The sequence below is a fragment of the Lissotriton helveticus genome, chromosome 3_1, assembly GCF_964261635.1.
Source record: "Lissotriton helveticus chromosome 3_1, aLisHel1.1, whole genome shotgun sequence".
Classification (NCBI taxonomy): Eukaryota; Metazoa; Chordata; class Amphibia; order Caudata; family Salamandridae; genus Lissotriton; species Lissotriton helveticus.
Window position 1 is genome coordinate 1,698,890,545 of NC_136061.1, and position 26,140 is coordinate 1,698,916,684.

General features: G+C 44.4%; 1 protein-coding gene across 3 annotated transcripts in view; it reads left to right on the forward strand.

Annotated features, from left to right (window-relative positions):
- Positions 1 to 26,140, forward strand: part of KYNU (kynureninase) — a 988,121-nt gene that overhangs the window by 868,300 nt on the left and 93,681 nt on the right. For all 3 annotated transcript variants that reach the window (XM_078682489.1, XM_078682491.1, XM_078682490.1), the window contains one exon: positions 11,324 to 11,554. In XM_078682489.1, the coding sequence (XP_078538615.1) occupies positions 11,324 to 11,554 (231 nt within the window). The remainder of the gene's footprint in view (positions 1 to 11,323; positions 11,555 to 26,140) is intronic.

The following is a 26,140-nucleotide window of genomic DNA, read 5'->3' on the forward strand; positions in this document are numbered from 1 at the left end:
TTACACATTTCCCCCTGGTTAAACCTGACTGCTTTTTGCCAGGTAAACAGAGGGTAGGGGTGAGCGTAATTCAGTTATTTCCATGTAATCAAGCAAAAATACCAAAGAATTAAGCAGGATTATGCTTGAATTACGCAAGAAGAAGAATTTTGTGTTTAGCACTATTTCTTACTGCAAAATTCCCACTTGTGTCAAAAAATGCAAGCAAGGATGCATTTTGAGCTAAGGGATAGCGGTTAATGCTACAGCATATGATAGCGAGAGTGAGGAGCCACTCGCACTTGCTTAATGTGCTCTTGCTGTAAGATTTTGTCTAAACTTACTCAAGGCATTTAGCACTATTTTTTGCACTCTTGCATCCAAAATGCAGGAATGGATGCAAGAATGCAGGTTGCACTAAGAAACAGCATTGAATGCAGCAGAACAAGAATAGCTAGTGGGGGCTCAAGCTAACTAAATTTTCTCACACTGTATTATTCACTTCCAAGTTATTCTTATTTAAGCAAATCAGCGGTAGTTCCGCATCAAAGAGTAACAGGAAGTTACCAAAATGACTCTGATTTCCCTGGCATGATCAAAATTCTGCCCAGGTCTACCAGAGGGTTAAGCACAGGTTTCTTTAGTGACTTCTGTGGTTTACCCTGACAAGGATTGGGTTTATTATTGGAGGTGAGTTCTGATCCCCAGAACTAATACTCTAATCTCCTACTTAAGTGCTCTTTACCAGTTGACTATCTTGGCACCCAGAATAAGACTATGTACATGAAAGATGGTTTCTTCAACAAGTGATGCAAGTCCATGGTCAAACATACACTTTTAATAGGGGAACAAAGGTTACAGATAAAAGAAAGCAAGATACCCTCTAAGGTGAGTTGTTTGCCATGGAAATACACATAACATAACACAGTACAACATAACATAAGATCACTAACATAACTTTATGGAACACATCATAACATGACATAAATTATGATGATCTTTCAGACAAATTTCAGAAAAAAACATATCTTCAAGCAATTCAATTTATAAACTGTTGCACCTTGATACCATTGTATGTGGATCTAGATTTAGTGGGCCTCATTTATGAGGATTTGACATAGAGCAGTGTCACAAGGAATCTTGCTGCGCTGCCGTACGTGAAAACAAAAGGGCAGGAATGTGATGTATCTATGTGATACAGCACATTCCTGTCCTTTGCCTCAGCACCAGCGTACAATGGGCTGCTGTGCGTCAACACAGGCACCCTTGTACTAGAGTGCAAGGGTGCCTGCGTTGCACAGCTGATTGATTTTATGCAGAGAGAGAAACCTTTCTGCACAAATTCAATCACAAGAGGCGAATTTCTTTTTCTATGTGGGCAGCCCGCATTATAAAAGGAAACCACAAGGAGAAATAAAAATACTTCTCCTCATTGCACTTCCCTAGGGTCATCCCTGGGGTGGTGTTAGGTTAGGACTATTCCCAGATTTACAATTTCTCATAAATCTAGGAATGTGTCAGGGGAACACCCACAGCAACACCCATGGAACGCCCCTTTCACGTAGTTTGCTGCGTGAAGGGGGCACATATTTATAAGGCCACGAAAAGACAAATAAAGTGGCTTCATGTGGACTTATAAATATGCCCTGGCACATTGTGCCACCAGAACGTCATAAAAAGTGACATTCCAACAGCACAAAAGTGCCAGTAGGGCCTTATAAACGAGGCCCAGAAGTTTAAGGTATGGCAGTAGCGAACTGCCGAGCTTGACGCATTGCATTAGTCACAACAACATCAGGAGTTTAATTCACTAGGTCAAGTCTTCTATTTCTATAATAATATAGGGGCATATTATCAAGATAGGCAATAAAATTATCGCCACTTTAGCAGCAGAAAACTGCAGCTAGAACGGCGATAATGGGTTGATTATATGCTCTATGGTATTCCAATTGAAGCTCAGGTTAGATGTCCTTCACGTCTAACCTGGGCTTAGATTAGAATTCCATAAAGCATATTATCAAGCCAATTATCGCCGTTTTAGCTGCAGTTTTCTGCCGCTAAGCGGCGATAATTTTATCGCCTGTCTTGATAATATGCCCCATAGTTTCTCAACAGTACCACATTGCTAATGAATAAGCATAATAATGAATTATTAAATTTTTAAGGACCATTTACGTTTGTGGTGAACATTCAGATTATCTCCGTAGGTCTTTCGCCTTTTGTTTCCTTTCTCATGTTTTTCTTCCTCTAACACCAATGTGTGACCTCAGCACAACAAATATGAGAACTCTGAGCATTCAAGAGGACAGGGGAATCGAGAAGTTATACTAATTACTTGATTACGACTACCTCACTATGTGTATGTTATGTATCATACCCAGACTAGATAGAGAATGATAGCTTTGGGGTTGGTATTTATTTTGTTTAAGGAGAAGCCAAATTTGTATAGAAATATTATATAGCAGACAGAAAAAAATTGTCCCCAGTGGTCCTCTACTTAGAAAACCCACTGGTAGATTCTGTTATCGTAAAATATGAATTAAGGGCCAGATGTACGATATAGTAAATTGCGAGTCGCAATTTGCACTTGATTGCGAGTCGCAAATTGCAAGTCGCATTTACTATGTACTACATTGTTAGAGACAATGATTGCAATTCCCACTGGGGGCGAAAAATGCGAGGCTCAATAATATTAATGAGGCACTCCTATGTGGTGACCCCATTGGAAATGGTTGGCCCTCCCAGGGATGGTGGCCTGCTGGGCTCAGCAGATCACCATGTCTGGGACTGCTTTTAAATAAGGCATTTTTTTTAATGCAGCCCATTTTCCTCGAAGAACGTTTTTGTTTAATTTTTTAATGGCAGGCAGTGGTCTCTGGGACCAGTGCCTGCTCTTAAAAGATATTTCTGCATGCATTTGCAAAGGGGAAAGGGTTCCCTGGGGACCCCTTCCCATTTGCTATTGCATTACCACCTACTTGAATTAGGTGGTAATTTGCGAGTGTTTTGCGACCGCAATTGGGGTTGCAAAACATTCATACATGCCTCATGAGTTGCTATTAGGAAGGGAATGCACCTTCTTAATAGCGAGTCGCAAAACCTATTTTGCGAGTGACTGATTGATTAGCGAGTCTCAATATAGATTTTGTATATGTGCCCAAGGTTTTTAGCATCCGCAAATGGGTCTAAAACCTGTTTGGGCACGCTAAAAACCGCCATACATCTGGCCCTTGATGCTGATAAAAAAAAGGATGTGCCTTTAAAGAAGATACTGACACAATGTATGAACAGATAAGGAGTTTATTTTACAGAGATGTTTGGTCATGAAGAATACTTGTTTGAAGGATTCTATGATCCCTGACTGCATGTAGACCATTGTAGAGAGGCATTGAGGATCATTGCCTATGTCATGAAACCGTTAGACAGGCTGCGTGACTAAGTGCATATTTATTAAAGAGCTCTGTCGCCCTTTCGCCACTCAACAGCGTGCAAGAGCAACACAACTCTAAAGTTAGATTTATCAAGCAACATAAGGTCACCCAGTGCAACATCGCATGGCTTGATAAATCTAGAGTAACGCATTGCAGAGCAAAAAGCTGTGTTGCATTATTCTGCCCTGGGGAGGAGTTCCAGGGGTGGGGTGTGGGTGGTCCCCCATCCATCAATTGATTTTGGGGTATTCTCAGATGTATCATTACTAGTAGACCTGGGAATGCATCAAAATGGTACGCCTCCCCAGGTGAGGCATAACAAGAAGAAATGTCTTTATTCCTCCTAATTACTTCCTCTTTTTATGTGTGCTACATTTTGCTTTTAGGATTAGTTTTGTTCAGGAAGGTATACCTTTTGGCACACAAACAATCATGCTTACAACGCAAGCATCTTTGCACCATGGTGCAAAGGTGCCTGCATTGATGCTAGGCTGCACCTTGTGTATCAGCACAGAGAAAAGACAAGAATGTGTCATATTATGTTAAATAGGGCACCTTCCTGCCCTTCTCCTATCACACAAGACACCAAGGTGACATGCTGCGCTGCGTGATTTTTTAATAAATATGCCACTTAGTGTATATGGTATTATGCATGATAAGTAATGATAAGTAATGTTAGCGGACAAACCTGTGTGCATGAAATTGGCAGAATTATTCTATTTAATTTTCTAACTAGGAAAAGCTAATTGGTGGAATGAATTAAGTAGTAATTCATATTTTAGAATAAAATAGTCTTCTTAATTATCTGAATAGTATGCCTTTTAAAAATCTATGCGCCTGTGCAATATAAATACCTCAGCATTCATCAATTGGCGGAGATAATTCATATTGCAGTAGGAATTAAGACATCAGCTAAATTAAATGAGTTTGTTTTAATATTTTCTATGAAAAGTTGAGCACAATTAAACTTATAATGGGCTAGTTTTTCTGTTACCCCGAAGTACTGACATAAATCGGTACACCCGCAGTTGTAATACTGATGCAGGAAAAATTCTTGTGCTGAGGGACTTCTCCTCTGTTCAATAAAGGCAAAGGAGCACTACGGCAAAGTAGCGATCTCAGTTTGCTTTTATCAGTCCTTAGGTCATGTATGAGGGACCATATGTCACAGACCATTTATTATTGTGGGTGAAGCACACAGAATGCTAGTTGCCTTCAGCAACGAAGTGATAGGCTGTTAGGCAAGCGCCGTGATATTGAGGCTGCTGCTGATTAATTTTATGCTGCTGACTAGCGCGAGCACAGCGCTTCTATAATGCGAAAATAATTAATTAATTTTAACTTACTTTGTGGATTCCGCTTGTCGCTGGGGTTGTGTTAGGACATACCCGCACTTAATAGGAGATCACACCGCTGTTGAGCGGGTCTTTAGCTGCTTCTTTGGGGCGGGAGCCATCTTGGGGGAGGTAGTGCCGCTTTGGGACGCCATTGTGGTTGACAGCCTAGTTGCTGCCTTGCGAAGGCGCACGCTGGAGGCTACTTAAGCTGACTAGTTCAGGGCTTCTCCCTGTTAGGCAAGCGCCGTGATATTGAGGCTGCTGCTGATTAATTTTATGCTGCTGACTAGCGCGAGCACATCGCTTCTTTAATGCGAAAATAATTAATTAATTTTAACTTACTTTGTGGATTCCGCTTGTCGCTGGGGTTGTGTTAGGACATACCCGCACTTAATAGGAGATCAAACCGCTGTTGAGCGGGTCTTTAGCTGCTTCTTTGGGGCGGGAGCCATCTTGGGGGAGGTAGTGCCGCTTTGGGACGCCATTGTGGTTGACAGCCTAGTTGCTGCCTTGCGAAGGCGCACGCTGGAGGCTACTTAATCCTGCCCTCATGCAAGCGCGCAGCGTATGCGCGCAGCGTGGGCGCGCCGGAGGCTCGCCAGAGGCAAGCCCATCTGTGCCCATCCGTGACCAAACGGGACCCGGGGCCATGACCCCTGGTCCACATCTGATATATACTAGAGGTGAGTTGGAGTCTCTGCACTTTGGAAATACTGCTATCAGCCCAGAATGCGCTGCCTTACTCGTTCGTGAGGGGCTCCTTAGGGTCCCTACCTCTCATGCTGGTCGGAAGGATCTGAGCAAGGTCCAAAGCTTACGCTATGGCCTACTTAATACACGTTCCTTGCAACGACATAATTTAGAGGTTTTTACCCTTTTAGAAGGCGGTGAATTAGACCTCCTAGGACTAACCGAAACATGGCTAGAGGATTCCTCTACGCCGGATCTCGTTGCCTCCCTGCCACCCGACTTTTCGGCACTTTTCTATAATAGAACTGGAGCAAAGAGGGGGGGAGGTGTTGCCCTCCTTTATAACTCACGCCTGTTGGTCGAAAGGTTTTTGACGGAAAATCTAGGGGGGGCTGAAGTGATGGGTGTTAAGATAAATCTTGGGACTGACTGTCTGGCTATCTTGTTAGTCTACCGTCCTCCGTGGACTTCTCCTGAATTCCCGATTTGTTTACAAGACTGGCCCAGGACATTCGCTCAAGACATGATAAGGTAGTGATTATGGGTGATCTTAACTACCATTGGGAGAAGGTCCCGAAAGACGGCCAGGCGTTACAGATCGAGGAGGCGCTAACTTCACTGGATCTGGTCCAACTTGTAAGGGGTCCAACCCATTCCAAGGGACATACCCTGGACCTGGTGTGGTCAACAGTTCCCGATCAGGACATGGCAACGGCCCAGACATGTGTATGGTCCGATCACCATTTGGTAAAAGGTAAGATATTGGTGGACAGACAGAGAACAACAACCAAGGGAGGGTGGAAGGCAGTCAGGAAGTGGAGCAAAATTGATGGTGATAAAATGATACATCTCCTCCGCACCAATCCCCTTTCCAACAATTGCCCCCATAACCCAGAGGCTCTTTGTGAGGTACTCATGGATAAACTCCGGAAGGCCATGGATAAAGTAGCACCGATCTGTAGGGTGAACCTAGTGGATAGAAAACGAGATGCCCCATGGTATAATGATTTACTTAGAGCAAAGAAACGTGGGCTACGTAAGCTGGAAAGAATATGTCGCAAAAATTATAGTCCTGATTCTCGGAGCAGCTACATACTGGCTCTCGCGAGCTACAAGCAAGCTATTATAGCCAGGAAGTCCGAGTTCTATGAGGAGAGGATCTCTACAGCTACGAATCCTCAGAAAGAAGTCTTCCGAGTCCTTACGGAGCTCAGGAAGAATAAGGAACAGTCTCCGGACTTTAGCCAGGAGGATTGCCAGAAATTCCAGGATTTTTTCACCAACAAAATCACTGACTTGGTTACTGAAATTGTGGCAACCCCGCAAATTGACTGTCCACCTGTGGCCATTCCAGCTAGATTGCCAGTTACAACTGTGCTCTCCACTCTACCCTTGATTACAAAGGATAGTTTGGTCCCTCTCTTGGGGCGGGTCAAGTCGGGCTCCAGGTTGGATCCTTGTCCACCTGAAGTGTTTAAACGTGCGCTCCCTGGTATAGAGGAAGATGTGCTGAGTCTTTTGAACCTTTCCTTACAAATTGGACAAGTGCCCTCCTCTTTTAAGGAAGCCCGTTTGATTCCTTTGCTAAAAAAAACGGGGGCGGATGCGAAATGTCTGAAAATTTTCAGACCAATTTCCCAGTTACCGTTCCTGGCGAAGGTACTGGAGCAGCACGTCCTCACTACGCTATCGGAACACCTGGAAAGCAATATGCTGCTAGAGCCGAACCAAGCAGGCTTCCGTGCTAACCATAGCACGGAGCTGGTGATGTTGTCAATCGTAGATGAGCTTAGGAACAGAGCAGACAAGAAAATCCCGGGGGCCCTGGTGCTGCTGGACCTCTCCGCGGCATTTGATACCGTGTGTCATGAACAACTTTTGTCGCGGATGAGGGATTTCGGCATTCAGGGCTCAGCATTGGCATGGTTCACCTCCTTCCTTCAAAGGAGAATGCAGAGAGTGCAATTAGGTGACATGCTTTCCACCGCAACCTCGATCACGTGCGGAGTTCACAGGGGTCTGCTCTGTCTCCCCTAATGTTCAATTTATACCTGCAGCCTTTGATTCTAATGCTTAATCAAATGGAATGTCAAGTATACAACTACGCTGATGACACTCAGATTATCATCCAATTGGATGATAGCCAGAATGCTTTTGTTAGATTGCAAAACATTCTGAGAAGCACTGCTAACTGGATGTCCAGTAACTCCCTAAAAATCAACCCGGACAAAACCGAGGTGTTGCCAATTACTATCGCGGGCAACCCTTGGTGCGATCGTTTCTGGCCTGGGGAGCTGGGCGTGCCCCCGGAACCGGCAGAGGTGGTCAAGAGCCTGGGCATCCAGGTGGACAGTAAGCTGTCCATGAAAAAACAAGTTATAGCTGTGGTGGGCAGTTGCATTGGCCTTCTCCGACAACTCAGGAAAGTTTCCTCGCTGCTCTCCTTTTCTACACTAAGGAGTGCGGTTTCTGCAATGATTCTAGCCAGGTTGGACTATGGCAATTCGTTGTACATAGGACTTCCACAGAGTCTTTTAAACAGAATGCAGACGGTTATGAATGATGCCGCTAGGCTCATTTTTAAGAAACCGAGGAACACCAGGGCATCCCCTCTCCTGCGGGAACTTCATTGGTTGCCAGTTAGGCAGAGGTTGATGTTCAAGGGGCTTTGCATTGTCCATAAAGCTCTCTATGGGAGGGCACCCACCTATTTGAAATCACGCTTGGCCCTCTATAAACCCGGGAGGGTGCTCAGATCGGCTGACTCCATCTATCTTGTTCAACCGCGCTGCAGACTGACCACGGTGGGTGGCCGTGCTTTTTCACATACTCTGCCAGCCATGTGGAACAAACTACCGCTGGAACTCCGTAATGAGACAAACTTAATGCCCTTTCGTAAGAAATTAAAAACTGTGCTTTTCCAGCAAGCGTGGGACCGCCGCTAATCGGAATCGGATGCATCCTCTTTATTGTCTAGCTGATCCTAACAAAGCGCTTAGAGACCTCTGGGTTATAGTGCGCTATATAAATCACAATAAATAAATAAATAAATAAATAAATAGTATCAGGACTGGACTGGGAACAGAAAAAGGACCTGGCAAACTGCTCAGCTGACCCCCCTGGGGTGAGGGGGAGTGCAGCTGAGCAGCTTGCGAGGGCTGGTTTTGACTGATTTTGTTACAAGGGGCCGATATTGCCGACCCCCGCTAACAAAAATGGCCCCCCAGGGGGCCAAAACCAGCCCCACCCTAGCGGCGTACCGGGGAAATGCCCGGTGCCCGCTATGGCCAGTCCAGCCCTGTATAGGATGATTTATGTGATCAAAGATGCTTTAGACTGGTCAACCGCGAAGCTGGGGAACCGGGTTTGAGTCGCGGCAAGGGACACTCAACATCCTGTGATTCTGGGCAAATCACTTAATATCCCCATGCCTAACAAAATGAATGTGTCTGTCTGTAATGCCACATGTGCTCGTATAAAGCGCACTGATACCTCTCGGTCAAGTTTGCGCTATATAAAACTCCAGCGTAAAAGACCATAGGTACTGTAAGCATGAGTAATCATGCCTAACCTAGGCTGATCCTGTTTAGTTCATAATCAGTTAAACCAGATAAAAGTCCTATAAGCAGAGAATGAAATACGTGAAGGATTTTGTCATGAAAGGGACATCTTACAGCGCAAACATTTCACATTTACCAGCCCTACAAACTATTAATGGGAATAAGAAAAATTATCAAGATGATCTTAGGGAACAACTCGAAGTTCTGCCTGTCATTGTGACCATTGTGATTTAAAAAAAAAATACAATTATTTTCTTTTTCTTGCATTCCATTTCTCTTTAAATTTTATCACTAGGACACTGCGTCCTGGGGATACTCCTTCATTTGTTTTATGGAATCCAAACTCCAGGGGTATAGGAGTATAGCCCAATAGAAAACCCTTACTCTCCCATTGTTTAATACGTACACAAAGCAGCGCACAGCTGGGAGAGTTCATCTTTTGAAGATACACATACGGATTAATATACATGTCTACTCGGGGGTCTAATAAAGTTTTGCAACACTATGACGGGGAACTTTCACCTAGATCCCTGGGCAACTGCAAAGAGAGATAAACCTTGGTGAAAACATAGGGGAGGATGTGCCCATGTGAGTGCACAAAGAGGGGTGTGCCTCTGTGAGTGAGTAGCGGTCTACCCATGTGAGTTCAGGGCGAGAGAAGTGCCTATGTGAGCAGAGATTGAGTGATGTCAGTGTGTGTGTGCAGAGTGAGTATTGTGCCTGTGTGACAACTGGGTGGGTGGTGTGCCCAAGTGAGTGCAAAGTGCGAGGCGTGCCCACTTAAGTAGAGGGTGATTCACATGAGTTCAGGGGGAGTGTGTGACTGTGTGAATGCAGGGTGAGAGGCACGTCTGTCTGAATGCATGGAAAGAGGAGGGGCTGGGTGAATGCAAAGTGAGAGACATGTCTGTATGTAACGGAGTAGCCAGAAATATTCTACCACTTCGAACCAAAGCTATGATGGCACCAAGAAAGTGCAGCAAGTGAGTCCAAAATACCCTAGAAGTGCTCCTCTGTCTCTTCCATCCAAGCACCTATTCATTCATCCTTTCCCTCTCCCATCCACCTTCTGCTATCAATCATTTCACCTTTATATTCTGTCATTCATTCTTTATTTCCTCCAACTTCCAGTGTTTCACCATTCCATACATTGGCATTTTATCCATCCTCTAATATATTCACTCTACCATCTTTTCACCCTTCCGCAGATTTCCATTAACTCTGCCATTCAGCTATTCTCTGAAATTTACCTTTACTCTGTCATCCTTTCATCCACCCATGTATCTATCCTCTCACTTACTTATCCTCTCACATAACATGTATTTGTAAAGCACACGTTCATGCAGAAGGGTATCTTGGCATGGAATAACAGATATTTATTGTTACCAAACTCAATGGTATTCATTTTATTGACCCCCAGAAGGAATAAAGTCTGACTGGTTCCGCCGGGAGTTGAATATATGACTGAGGTCAAACACAAGCCCCTACAGTTGATGCATTAGCCCACTGAGCTACCAGACCCACTCATTCACATATCCTCTCACCAGTAACATAACAATAGTTCCCGCACATCCAGTGGTGCAGGGGGCCCAAGCTCCAGAGGGCCCCCTCCAGCATTGTGCATGAGTGGATGGCCCCTGGCCAAAGAGTTCCTGAATGGCTCCAGAGAGAGGGGGGCCCCTCCATGAACTTTGCAGGGAGGACCCCTCAAGTTTCGTTATGCCACTGGCATGGAAACCCTCACGGGTGATTAGTGTGCTATAAAAATACCGATAATATGCCATAACATATCATATTAAATATCAAGTTCACCCATTTTTATGAACCTTGTGACTCAATGACATTGATATTGGCTGCACCCGTTTGATGATCTTGACAGATTTTTTAAGTCGTAAAAATATGTATTTTTTTTCTTTTTTTGGATGGCAGTAAGGCAGATACTGACATATTTTTTCTGTACGTTTTTGTTAACCCCAACAGATTTTTCAAATCGTAAGATATTTTGTTTTAGGCTTTTAATAAAGGATAGTAAGGCGGGTTATTTTAAATGTTTTATGACTCAGTATGTTTTATCTGTGAAGTGTTTTAACAGTCTTTATTATTTACAAAGATTTCAAACGTAACACATGTGATACATAATACGGATTAAGTTGTTTTCTGTTGTTCCATGAATTTGAAAAGCAAAATATTTGACCATTTCTTTTTTCTTGGTCTTTGAGGACCTTACTGCCAGCATATATCGAGGATTTGTTCAACTGTATTTTGTTTTTTATTGTTGACCATGCGCTCATTAGTACCCCCTAATCGGTGCCATTGATTTTATTAGGTCTTTAAACAAACAACGATGAAAGCGTTAAGAAAAAAATCTGTTCTGCTGACTGGTTATTTAGAATACTTGATCAAACACTACTTCGGCGAGGATACGGCTCGTCCACAGGATGCCTTCATCAAAATCATAACCCCCTCCCACACTGAAGAAAGGGGGTGCCAGCTCACTCTGGTATTTTCTATTTCAATCAAAGTCGTTTTCTTGGAGCTCGAAAGGAGAGGAGTAGCTGTAAGTATTGTTCAGTACTATATGCTTTATTACTCCTGGTACTGAGTCTAGCTGCTGTCTATTGATTACAATTAATGTATCCCTCAAAATGTCAATTTAATATAACATCGCATGGCCTTCAAGGTAATTCACAATACTTGAACCGTTAATTCGTGTACAAATGAGGCCATGTTGTACACCTGTAATCGGTAAAAAGCTTTTGTAAAATGTGCAAATATATTCATGCATTCAGAGAGTTATATATAAAGTACTCTTGAGTAAAATAAATAGAAGATATCATTGATGTATGTCACATGTTCGTGATACCTCCACCAGTTTGTTAAAAACATTTTTGTGCTGTACTCCTTTACGGTAATGAGCATTTGAGTTACACGTTTTTGACGCCTTCATTTACACTATGGCATTACTGACCACCAGCGTCAGCTTTGAATTTACCTGTGAATAAAGTTGCTTTTGATAACACTAATCGTATTTAGGCATCTACACAATTCAGTGCTTGAATATTTCCACAGCATGATTCACATGTCCCAAATGACCTCTGTTTTTTTTTTTTTAGCAAACTGAGCCTTTCTATGCTAGCACCATCGTCATTCTTTGGTGAACACCTTCGCCTTTGATATCATTAATTGATCACAGATGCTGCACCTCCCACTTCTTTTAATACAAAAGACCAGTGGTGGCCGCTACTTAACAGAGGTGGTGGGGAGGGAGGATGGGGTGGGGTAAATGAAAAAACAAAACACTTACTGCAGACGGTGCCACATCTTGGTTCTCTTTGGCTATTCAGTCGACTCCAGGACTACAGGAGAAGGAAGCAGGAACCAGGAAGCACAAAGGCTCCCAAACTCCCCTAGCCAATCACGACGCCGCTTTGCAGTAGCATTGTGATTGGTCTGAGCGCCGTGGTTCGCTGCTCAGAGAGATACTGGGAGGCTGTGCATGTTCTCCACCCAGCTGCGCAATACAGCAGATGGAGAGCATGCAAAATGTTCATGACGGTTTGCTCGTCCCAAGTTAGCCGGCCAAACAGTCATGCACACTGAAAAGAGAGCCCACCAATCTTCCACCTGTTCCTGTGACAGCCAATTGCACCGTCACCCTAACTAGCTGAGTCACGAGGGAAAAATTAAATGATAATAACGTTATGTTATTATCATTTTAATTTTCCTTTTTGAACTGCTCACAGAGCGGTGGGGTGACTGTGCTCTGCCTCAGCCGAGAAGCCGCCAGTGAAAAAGACTCTCGTCTGGAACCTCTTGCTGCTGCACAGAGGGCCTGATTCAGAGCTAATGCATTCTTTATTTCCCCTGTTAAATTGCAATATCACATTGAACGTTTATTATCAGGTTTGAAAATAACCTAGGTCATGGGGGATTGCATGCTGATTTTGGTGTTTAAGGCACCAAATGCAGCATGATATGGTGATACTGTATGTTTTCCCTTGTTGAATTTAAGCAGGTTTGACCTGCTGAACTATAACGAAGGTTGAGGCTATATAAGGCATTTGATAATTATCGGAGGCGATAAATACCTTTAAACTAGTAATTCCAACTCATGCTTACACAGGAGTTTACACATTGGTCGGAATATTACAAGGAACTACTACTCAGGCCCAGAATGGTGACGAGTGCTTCTCACATCTCTGCATGCCACATAAATGCTCGCCTCTTTCCTACAAACCGAGGCTTCACAACTGAAGCTCGACTTTATAGAACCTTTTCTTAACTTCGTTGACTCATCAATGTTGACCACAGCAATTGTATGCATCTTGTATGACCTCAACATCTTTTTTGACACAATAAACAGAGGTTGGCCCAGCACTCAAATAAGTGACATGTGAATAATAATTTGTAATAAACCTTATTGACAAAATAGCAACAAATATAATTCGACAAGGTCTTCCCAGTCAAAGAATATTGCTGGCAGAATTTGATTGTAGATGCAAAGATTCTTTTATTCTTTATTGATATACAAATTCTTAAAGTTCATAATCGCCGACGCATTTCGTCCTCACGCGGACTTCTTCAGGGCTAAAATATATACAAAAATAGAAAAAACAATATTTACAATACATATACAGAAAATATTTTTTGTGACATCACATACAAAAGAACCAGACACATTATTATTCCACAGTGAAAATAGGACTCATTTGCATCGTTACAATAACATAAACCAAATTCTTTAGAGTCAGAGGAAGACAACTCCTGAACCCTAATTTAATATGGCTTTTTCAACCACCATATATAGGTAAATAGGATATTCAAATAACCTGGAGCCTAATCAGAACACACACATTCAGATTTATAGCAAATGATGTTTTAGGATGAGCCATTTTCATCACACATCTAAATATAATACAGTACAGTAAATCCCCATGACGGAGAAATATTTGCAAATAACATGTTTTGTGCACAATACCGAACTGTTTTCATCACCCACCACAATAATATAAGTCCCAATAGAGAGGAAAACAATCTATTTGCAAATCACATATATTACACACAACCATAACAATCATATGAGCATACCTTGCTGTTGTAAACAAATTCTTGATATACAATGTTTAAAATGCAATCAGGTCAAATTTGCAGGGTCAGTCTTTCTGAAAATAGAGTAAGCCACACCTTTCTTCCAATTAAATGGTATCAATATCAATTCCCAATATGCCCGGATGACACAGCATAAACCCTCAATATTGTCTTAGCACAACATTTCCATATAATTTATAATGTGGGTGAGTCATTTCATTCTACCTGTAACGTACCACATTGCCATATGCTTATAATTTCACTGTATCATGTTTCATACAACCCAGATTTCTCAACAGTGGAGGATAATGTTTTACTATGTATTTAGTTGCTCTTACACATGGACGAGGAATGGTTCAGTGCTATTGTTGATTTTGGGACAAGAATACCAAAGCCATTGTGCCCTCTCCGTTCTAGTGTTCTCCATCAAAAGCATTAGTCATAAACATTACGTGATAAGTAGGGCGGGTCATCATACATGATATCTCAATCCCATCTAAACCATAATTCTCCCAAAGAAATTGAACTTCACAAAATTAGTGATTGAACTTATGTCATTCGGTTAAGCAATTGTATGAACAATCTGATATTCCAATACTTAAAAGGACCTGATTGACACGTACAGTCCTCTAATGACCAGTAACATTTGGCAAGAATTATATAAAGAAATAGAGAAAAGAGAAGAAAAAATCCATATATCAACCGCAATACAATAACATTCCTTTGTTAAAAGTACATAGGAGTATATATAAATAGTATCAGTAAAGCCGACATAACAGTTATATCTGCAAAATAAATCCGTGATATGCGGATATTGAAAAAAGAAAATTAATCTGTATAAAACATATATTACTAATAACTCAGCTTGCCAACTACTATAGTTTAGAAGAAAAACAGATCTTTTTTGGCACACCTGAAGGACACCTTCCAAGAGCACTCAGGAATATGAAACATAGAAGTACTGAACATATATTTTCAGCAATCAGGCCCCAACCACTCAGCAGACATAACCTGGATACAATGATTACAGCCAAGTATATATCACAATTAGAAAACCTTTAAGTGTAGTGATCACCATGTCATAACTGTGACTGCCTACTGAGTCTATGGATAGTGCGTTTAACACTAAATATCTAGAAGACATACATAGGACCTGTAAGAAAATGAGTTAGTAGTTAGGGAGGAGTAATAAGCTCAAAAGCTTGTTTGGTCAGACACAGAAGTTCAATAAATAACCATAGTCCCAACCCACAGTACCTATGGCACAGATCAGACACTGTTCACTAAAGGAAAGGTTTGTAAGCTATCAATACCAAAATAATGACAAAACTAAATCTCACAATCAATTTCTACAAATAGAGAAAAATCAAAGAAGAAAAATGTTACGAAAATGACAAAAACACAATAGGGGGAACAAGAGATATGATTTTTGAATGTTTTAGGGGACATAGCATCAAGAAAAAGTAAAGCATCGATCAGAAGTCGCTGTTGATGGTTTTCCAAGACCTAGGCATGAATTCCGGATGGCTGTAATTGACCGAGGTTGGCTACACCAAGCACGTTGCTATCTCCAAATATGTCACCTTCTGACTTAGGGCATGATTTAGAAGTCGACAGAGGGAATACTCCGTCACAAATATGACCGATTTCCTGTCTGCAGTATTAGGATCCCCATAAGATAGAATGTGATTGAAATGTGGCGGGCGGGATATCTGTCACATTTGTGACGGGGTGCTTCCCTCCGCTGGCTTCTAAATCAGGCCCTTAATATCTGAAATGGAATTTGAAATCCACCTGAGGGGAAAAGCTGCAGAATCAGTTGGTGGCTACTGACTTTGACAGTGTCCTGGTCTCTGCTACCCAGGGCCAGTGTTCTGCTCACTAGAGGTATAAAGCAATTGGTATAATTCTAATTGGCCAAAGCAACCTACCTGTAATTACATACTTTATGGCAAGGCATGTAGGTTGAGGGAGGTAGGGGGACTTAATGCACTTTAGTGCATCCTGCTGTGGTGTCTGGTTGCATTTTAAAGTCAGGCCTGCTTTGCAGGCTGGTTTTAAAATAAAAATATGTCCAAATTCAACTTTGGAATTATAAGTACTTCCAAAGCTCAAAACGCCCTTTTTATAACTTATATGTCATCCCGAACATCTATCCTACATGCTCCAAGGGCAGGGTGTAGTGTTATAAAAAGCATCTAAAAAATAAAAGAAGTTTTATATGCCCTAGTATAGAAAAACAGCCACAGTTGATTTTTCCTATTGTAGTGCTGCTGGCCCAATAGGCGAACACTTGGAGGCAATATTCAACTTAATGAAGTATGTCTTCTCTTAAAAGCTAGCTAGCACTATCCTTCAAAGTATTAAAATAAAGTTTACAATAAAACCAACAACTTCCATGATCGGATTCATTATAACTATTACAGGAATGTAGTTTTAGAAAATACTATCCTGAGTTTATTTAAAGCAGCCCTGTACAAGACTCTTCTGATTGGTCAGCTTTTGACAGCCTCAGCCAAGCTACTCCCTCACTAGCTGTGAAGAGGTCTGGGACTGAAACAATGCAGCCATTTGGTGGGAGGAGATTTGCTTCCTGGAGAAACCAGAGTGAAGAAGGGGGATAGGAAGATAAGCTGGACTTCAAAGGTAGGAGATCAGACATCACAGGACCTATGCCAGCCCCCACCTCCTTTATCACCAGCCAGATGGAAACCTCCTTAATTAGATTTGGAGAGAGTCTGAAAGGGGAGTGTAGTGAGGTGTTAGCCACACCTTTGAGTAGTGTTACATAGACACACACACAAAGGAGAGATTTTCTCCTTTTTGCTTTCTGTGAAAACAGTGCATTCTGTGTCAAAAATATGACAGCACTTTGCAGGAAGTGGCCATAGCAGATGGAGGTAACGTTATCCTTATTGGTTTGGATATCATCCCTCTTGCCTGTCCAGAATTGAGGATGAATATTGGAGAGCTACAGAAGCTCCTCAGAAAACTTCCTGGAACATACGTAGAAGAAGGACTGCTCTGCTGGATCCTTTGACTGCACCGCTGAAATCTTGCACTCAAAAGGACTGCAACTGCTGCACTCTCAAGGATCCACAAAGAAAGGACTGTGCCTGACTCAGAGTAAAGGAAGTGGACTCTCTGATCAGCAACAGGTACGACTGAGCTGGAAAAAGTCACCTGCAAGCCAAGACAGGGAATAACCACAGCTAGATTTTTTCTGGACTGGGCAGGTGCATTGTGGAAAACTGAGGCCTATCCCCCAAGAGGCAATACATTGTCTTTTAACCCTTGGACGGAGCTAGTAGACAGTTATTTTCTGCAAAGGAGCCAAGAAATGACAAGATTTGTGATTAAAGAAACTTTCTGAAAAGTTTTGCAGAAAAGCTCTAGGAGGAGATCGTCTCTATGTCAAAAGTGAAGCCGCCTTCGGTGACTTGCGAATCGGCATGACCACACTGGTTTGTCCCACTGAAAGCTCTGGAGCTCCTCACATTCAATGTCAAGAACAATGACTTCTAGAGACTTATGCTGCAGGCAGCCATAGATGTCAAATTGAACTTCAGATCCAAGAAGCTGAAGGACCTCCTAACAAGCCTGTCAATAAGTGAAAGCTCCAAGAAAAAGACTAAGGGGCTGATTTAGATTTGACTGGATGTGTTACTCTTTCACAACAGTAATGGATATCCCATCTGCTGAAATATAACTCTCATATTATTCTATGGGATTTATATTTCTGTGGACAGGCTATCCGTTACCGTTGTGACAGAGTAACTTGTCTGCCGAAATCTAAATCAGGCCATAGGTCCGCTATATAAACTTTTGACTGGGACATAGAACTCAGACTGTCCAACCCGTGTTCCATCCTGGTCATCCTAAATCTTTGACTTTGTCCTGGTTCAACATGACCAGTTCGCCCCAAGTGGCGCTATAAGCTTTTTTGACACTAAAATGCTCAGTCTATGATTTACTCTTTTAGTAATTCATACATCCAGTTTCCTACATTAGATTCTTGTCATGTTGGTGTCATTTTAACAATAGAAATATTCTCTATTTGAATTAATTGGTGTTGTATTTTTATTGTGTTGAGTATTTTACTTATTATGGGGTCGATTAGGATGTAGGGCGGATCGCCACCGCCCGCATGGCAGTGGTGATCCGCCCTACAACACAGCCCGCCTGCCACCCATTCCCCCCACCATATTAGTATGGCGGGGGGCCCCCAGTGAACGTAAAGACCGCCCGCCGGTTTTCCGCAAGTCCCACAGGTGACCGGGAGGAAAAGGGGCCTGATATGGTGGCGGTGTCTGATAGACACCTACATCCATATTAGGAAGGCAGCAGGGAGCAGCCTTTCCATGGTAGAGTTGCCGCCACCGAAAGGAATGCGGATTGTGCTTACGGGGGCCCGTTGCGGGCACCCAGGGTATGGAGGGTGGGAGATGCACTTGGGGGGTACCTATTGCGCAAGGTGCCTGTCACCTTGTGCATGACAATGCACACAGTGCATTCCCAGCATTGTGGCGGACGGTGCTGTGAGCACTGCCCGCCACAAGGCTTCGAATGGAGGATGCCACTGCCACGGTGGTGATGGCATCCTAATTGCAGGTGCGGGACCGCCGCTCCACTGACACATGGTAACAAGGTAAGTACCTATGAGGGGCTATACAATTTGATCATGAAAGAGCACATATTGGCTAATTGCCCCTCAGAGAAGTTACACCAGTATATTGTTAACTTCAAGCTGTCTAGTTACTGGGAGGTGATCCGCAGAAAAGAGGACAAGTCCCCTCCAAGGGGAAATCCCTAGGTAATCAAGATAAAAACAGAAATATGTCTCAAAGGGTCATTAGCCAACAGCCGAAGAAGGAAGTTCCCAAAGCCAATTCATTCATTCATTTCATTTTCAATCTTTATTTCGATCAATTTTAAATCATAAAAGATATACAAATACATATTCAATTTAAAATACAGATGATGATATCCAGCCAACACCGTTAAAAAACATTAACAAATAGTATTAAAAGCATGTGTTATATATTACAGTTAGATATCATCTAAACACTTCCTTTATGCCAAATCTTACTCAAATTTTAAAAAATGGTTGCGATGTGCCACATCGCAGTTAGAAATTTTGCTACCCCAAATACAGTAAGGGGTTACAGGTCCGTTTTTAAAATCCTGTAGGCTTGGAGATATCGAGTGAAGCCTAGTTTTTTTAGAAGGGGGGCAAGCCAGTATTTCCTAGGTCTTCGATAAGCCTTGCAGAAAAATATAATGTGCAAGTCATCTTCCAGATGGTGTGAGCATGAAGGGCAATGCTCTCTTGATAGGGACTGGGCACAGTGTTTGGTAAAAGCCCTTGTGGGAAGTGTGCCATATCGCCATTGCACGAAAATTTTTCTGGTGAGGACGGGGGAAATGCCATCTAACACACATTCCAGTATGTACAAATCTTTAGACTTAATGAACGATTCTGTCAGGGACCCCTCCCGTATACACCCCAATGTAACTGTAAGCTTAATCTCATAGAAGTCTCTCACTAGGAGTTTACGAGGGATCCTGGTGCATGTGTTAGCTGGGTCTAGCCACAGTTCTGGTCTACCCAATTTCTCACATGTTTGTTTGATGTAAATTAACCATGGTATTTGTCTTGACTTGGGTAGACTAAGAATCTCTTGCAGCTCACTCCTATAGCTAGTAAGTTCGGGCGTTCTCCAGATACGGCGCCAGAAGGTGATTGGTCTTAATCCCAGTTCCTCCACAATGGGTCTCAGACCTAGGTCGAGTCTCAGCGGCAGAAGCGGGGTGCTTGCGGGTAATGCGGCCAACTGTCTAATAAAGTTATTTTCAGTGATCTGGAGTTTTAGAGCAGGACAGTGACCCCACAGTTCCCCTCCATGTAAAACTGCCCCTCTAGCCTGCATTTTGTAAATTTCCAGGGCAGCACTAAAAGGTTTATAAGTCGACCTGCTTGTCATCCTAGAAATACCACCCGTTAATTGGGCCAATTTCATATAGGCCTTAGCCCGGTGCGTGTCCCACGTCATATCCTGGTTAATGGTTACACCCAGGTAATCAAATGTTAAAACCCTTTCTAAACTTGTTGAACCTAAAGTAGGGTTGGGGCATGTTGAGCGGGGGGGTTTAGAATGATGAATTTGGTTTTGGACTCATTGATCTCAAGCCCCCGCTCCACACAGAACGCTGAAAACCCGTCCAGGATTTTTTGTATTCCCGTTGGAGATTTGGACAACAGCAGGGTGTCGTCCGCATACAGAATAGCGGGGGCACCCTGCTGCCGTTCAACTTGGGAGCATCGATGTCATTGATCCTGGTCAGGTGGGCAATTACCCCATTGACAAAGAGGCAGAACAGGGTCGGTGCGAGCACACAACCCTGTCTCACCCCCCTGTCAACGGCAAAGCCAATTCACTTACAAAGGGAAAGGGTGCTATGGAAGACATTATGACCCTACAAATCAGGGGCTGTGTTTTGATGGCTTGCAGTCAGAACACAAAGGGTGAGCTGAAGTCTGCACAAAAAAATGCTTCATCAGTGGCAGTCCAAGAGGATTGTTAGTATATCCTCTTGCTCATGTGAATACCCAAATTTTACAAAGTTTTAGTGGAAGCAACTCTTTCAATGTACTGACTGCAAATCTTTGAAACACCTTACTGCTCAAACTTCGTAAGGCTCAGTCAGTTGACAACTTTAAAAAAGAGCAAAAAAAACAGTTTTTTGGTCAAGATTAGCCCTTGATTACCTGGTCTGGAGTAAGTTTGTCCCGAGGTGGGGTAAGGGTATGCAGAGGTGACTTTAGTTTCTCTGGGTGGGTGGAAATTGCAACCCTGGTAGCATTACCTTCAAGCATGGAGAAGTACAGGCAAATACTTAAGATCAACAGGACTGATGTTAAGGCTCTGAGGGAATCAGGAGCCAGTGTGACCATGGTGTTGGACAATCTTGTTTCCCCAGAGAAGATCCTACCTTGTATATTTCACCAGCTCACCTATGCAGCCACAGAGCCAAGCTCCATCCCATGTCATTGGTGATCTTGGAATGGGGAGGTGTGTCTGGCCCTAAGAAGGTAGTTGTGTCTCCTGCCCAAGTTGTAGGCAAGGGCCCTTTTTGTATGATTAACCCCATACTTTTCCCCCCATTGCTGATGGTTATGACTCTGAAAGTGCACTGGAGCCTTCTAACCAGACTCCATGTATGTTGGTAATCCCATTTGTCAAGCACTTTAACCCCCTTATAAGTCCCTGGTAAGTGGTACTGTGGTGCCCAGGGCATGGGTGTTAAAGGGGTCAACACTGGTTCTGTCACACTGAGTTACCCACTGAGTTCTTCCGGTGGATCCCCACCGAGACCAGGAAGACGGTCACCCAGGCCCTCGTCACCAGCCGACTGGACTACGGCAACGCCCTCTAAGCCGGATCCACCGCCAAGCTCCAGAAGAGACTTCAGCGGATCCAGAACGCCTCAGCAAGACTCATCCTCGACATCCCCCGACACAGCCGCATCTCCGGACACCTAAGAGACCTACACTGGCTCCCGGTCTACAAGAGAATCACCTTCCGTCTCCTCACCCACGCACACAAAGCCCTACACAACCAAGGCCCAAGATACCTCAACAGCCGCCTCAACTTCTACACTCCTACCCGCCAGCTTCGATCGACCAGCCACGCCCTCGCCGCCGTCCCCCGCATCCGAAGAGCCACAGCAGGAGGAAGGTCCTTCTCCTACCTGGCCGCCAAGACTTGGAACTCCCTCCCGATCCACCTCCGCCTGACCCAAGACCACCTCGCCTTCAGGAAGCAGCTCAAGACCTGGCTGTTCAAGCAGTAGCGGACCCCCCTCCCCAAGCGCCTTGAGACCCTCCGGGTGAGTAGCGCGCTATATAAATGCCTTGATTGATTGATTGAAGTAAACAGATAACATCATTTCTATTGGCCCCTTATGTCTGACAAGGTAAAGATGTTCTGCAGCTCCTGAGTCACCTGTCAAGCCAGTGGCAAGACAGGGGGCATGCCAAAGATGCCCTTTATACCACTGCCAGTGGTGGGATTCCTTTTGGGACTTCACTGACCCTCAAGCAGACAACAACTCCCAGCAGTCTCCCCCACTGTTAGGAGACTTACTGCCTGGTTTTCCTGCCACCGCCAGCCTTATCTCGGAGCACCGACTCCCGCATCATGGAACTTAACCGACCCTCAAGCAGACTACACCTCTCAGCAGCCCTCTGCCACTGGGAGGTGACTTGCTGCCTGGGTTTCCCACCACCCCCTGCCTTATCTCAGAGCGCTGACTCCAGCATTGTGGGACTTCACGTACCCTCAAGCAGACTACATACCAGCAGCCTCTGCCACTGGGAGGAGACATGCTGCCTGGTTTTCCTGTCACTGCTGGCCCTTTCTCAGAGTGCCAACTCCCGCATCGTGGGACTTCACCAACTCTTAAGCAGACTACACTTCCCAGCAGCGTACGTCACTGGGAGGAAACTAGCTGCCTGGTTTTCCCATCACCACCGGCCTCATCTCAGAGTGCCAACTCCCGCATCGCTGGACTCACTGACCATTAAGTAGACTATGATTCCCAGCAGCCTCTGCCACTGGGAGGAGACTTGCTGGCTAATTTCCAGCCACTGCTCGCCTTATCTTGGAGTGCTGGCTCCTGCATTGCGGGCCACTTGTGGGTGACAGGAGATGTCCAGGCCAAAAACAAGCCCATCCACTCCAGTCTGAGCCCAGAATAGGCTGGAATAGGCCACCCTTCTTTTGCCATAATTTCAGGAAAGTAGCCTCACCCTCCCCCTTTTCAGCACCTGAGCTCAGCATCTGCCCCTCTGCCTGTAACGCACCAAACTATTCTCAGTAGCTAGCTGCCCTACAGTGCTCCCTCTGTCCCTGGCAGACTTACACTGCTATGCAAGCCCTTCTCTTTCTACTGACCTCCCTCCGGGCTGGCATTGCCTGCTTTGGCCCCTGTCTGCCGCCTGGTTGCCCCAGAACCACCGGTGCCACCCTCCAACTGACTCCATGTGCCAGTACTCCCCTGCCCTCTTACCTCTTTGCTCCTCTTTCTGCTTGGCCAGTTATCTCTCCCGCAAAGGTCCACCATCACTCTCTTCCTGCCTCTCCCCCAGTTCTACGATTCCCTACGGCATGGAGATGCAGTTTGACCATGCAGCAGATGCACCCAGAGGGCTCATCACACAGGGAAACATCCTTTACAACGGAACCGCTACAACGCGGTACCGTTACGACGCAGTTTTAACAACGAAAGTCGTTACAACGACTTTCGCTGGAGGGCGCTCTAGTTTAGGGGATAGTTTAATTTACTATCCAACACCTTCCCTACTATCCACGGGGACTGGTGTTGGAATAGTAAATTAAACTATTCACTATCAGTGCCCCCCCCAACGCAAGTCGTCGCAAAGGGGCGCGTTGTAACGGCACGCGTTGTACTGTCATACATCCATCACACACACATGCACCTGGAACATGCCCAGCACCAGGACCCCAACTTCCACGCACCGCCACCGCTTCAGCTCAGGCAAACTTCAAGCCCTGAACACCAGATGCCAGGACAACTACATCTGCACCCATGACTGACTCAGGATGACAGAAGGTCCTTTTCCTACCGGAACTGCTGCTTCACCTGCATCCTTGAGGATGTCACCCACACCAGGCTCATTAGCCACACCACGTCACACACACCCACCAACAAGGCTGATGGCAAAACCTCCGGAAAGATCTACTGCTTGCCGATCAATGCACACTCACTCAAAATACACACCCAGAAATATGGGACACCATCAACACCCATGCCCCGGATGTCGTCTTCTTCACAGAAAATAGGCTGAACTCAGCATCCCTCCCAGACATATATACAAGATTGCACACCGAGACTTATCCAATAGAAACGAAGGTGGCATCACCATAATCTACAGAGAGAACCTCAAATGCCCTACCATCATCACTAGAAGACGACTCACTCCCTTCATGGAGCACCTCGACTTACAACTCTGAACAAAGAGCGAGACCACCATCAGAGGCACCCTCGCCTACATACCTCTGGGAATCCCAGCCTGCCTTCTGCAATGCCATCCATAACTTCATCACCCCTATCACCATCAATTCAAATCTATACATCTTCCTAGGAGATGTCGACTTCCACCTTGAGAACACCAATGACACCAACATAGCTGACTTCCTAGAAAGTGTGGCAAACCTTTGACTCATAACTGAATGGAGGAGTGCACCCTTGGGTGTTTCTGCAAAACAAATTTTCTGCAGTAGGAAATGGTGAGCCCAACCATTTAAAGGATGCGAGTAGCCCTTTAAGCAGACCCCTCACTCACCAACCTAGTTGGTGACATGCTTCATCATCGGGGTCCCACCCTGAAAGCCGAGTGCCAACGGGGTGTGCTTCGACACCTGACTACAGTGGAGCGGGATATTAGTTTTTATATGTGCAGTGCTAAAAGATTCAGTGAGTGATATTAAAAGGGGAGTCAACACTACTCACTCATGGACTTTATTCCTGAGTGGTTGACCTCTTCATAAAAGCAAGTGCAACACCTATGCCTAATTAGGAAGGCTTTGGTGTTTCGAGAAGTGTAGTGTATTAAAATTGAGAGGTGTGTTATGTGTTTAAAATACAGGTCTCCATGTTTCAGCCATCTTGCAATTATCGGTTTTCGTCAGGACCAAAAAGACCTGGGTGGTGCACACACGCTAAGGTGTGCCCTGCCCTCGGTCAGTGAGTAATCTGGAACCACAAATTTGTGGACCAATTTTAAAATCGTGAATTATTCTTCTCCCGTGTCTAGGAAGAAAAAACCTGTAAAGGAAAAAAGGGGGTTGGGATAACAAGGACATTAAGACAAACATTTGTTGTACATATAACATATAGAGCTTTCAAAGTCATGTTCATAGTGGTAGAACCCGGATTGCAGTGTCTAGATCTTCGGTGCATGCTGAGAGGGAGAGCGAACGGTGGATGTGTGACATCCAGGCGTGTGGTGTCAATGTAAATGTCATCCACCCATGGGTTTAAAGTTAACCTCTCACCTCCCAAACATGAGAGCCATGGCTCACATTTTCGGTGATAAAAGGAAGTAAATACTCGACAAAATGTGCGATAAAAAACATGCGGAAAAAACCGCCTAAACTCTAAGTACTCTCCTAAATGCCACTATATCACCACAAACATGCTACTCTGGAGAGCGTGGTAATCGAGCGGTCGGTCATGGAAAATGCAACCAAGGTGAACGCTTACTCAGAGCTCAGTGATTACCAGCTCCATGGGCGTCCGGGTTCCAAGAGCGGAAAGCTCACGTATCCTGGTGGGTGAAATAATAGAAATGCCGGAATGAAAGCCGCCGCGTATGCGTGTTTTCGCGGATCTGTTCGGGAGGCCCCTGTTGCCCCAAAACTTACTTGTGGCTTCTTCGTGGCGGTATAGCAACCTACTTGGATCTCATCGTGGAGCCCCAGTGGTGACCGGCAACACAGGCGGTAGCTGGAAAATATACTCCGTCTTTTCGTCTAATCACCAAAGAAGATGGTCATTTGGAAATACGCACACATTATAAACCAACCGCCAAAAACAATCTGTTGCGGTATGAAAGTTTCCACCCCAGACCCCTCTGTGAAAACCTCCCGTACAGACAATATTTGTGGCTTCGGAGGAACTGTAGCGAAATTGAAGACTACAAGGAACAGGCCAGCAACCTCACCCTCAAACTAAAAGACCGGGGGTATCCAGACAAGATTCTGAACAAGTGTCAAAAATGAGCACGGAACCAACCTCGGGATGCGCTCCTGGAAAACATTGAAAAAACCACAGATGAAACACCTCTAACATGCGTTACGACATACAGTACAGTGTCGAACCAAGTAACTAAGGCTATCAATAAACACTGGTCAATACTGAACACAGGAAAAATGGAATGGGCCAAACCCCTCTTTTCCTTCCGTAAAGCGAGAAGCATAAAAGACTGCGTGGTAAACACCAGACCCATTCGAAAACCTATGGAAAACCA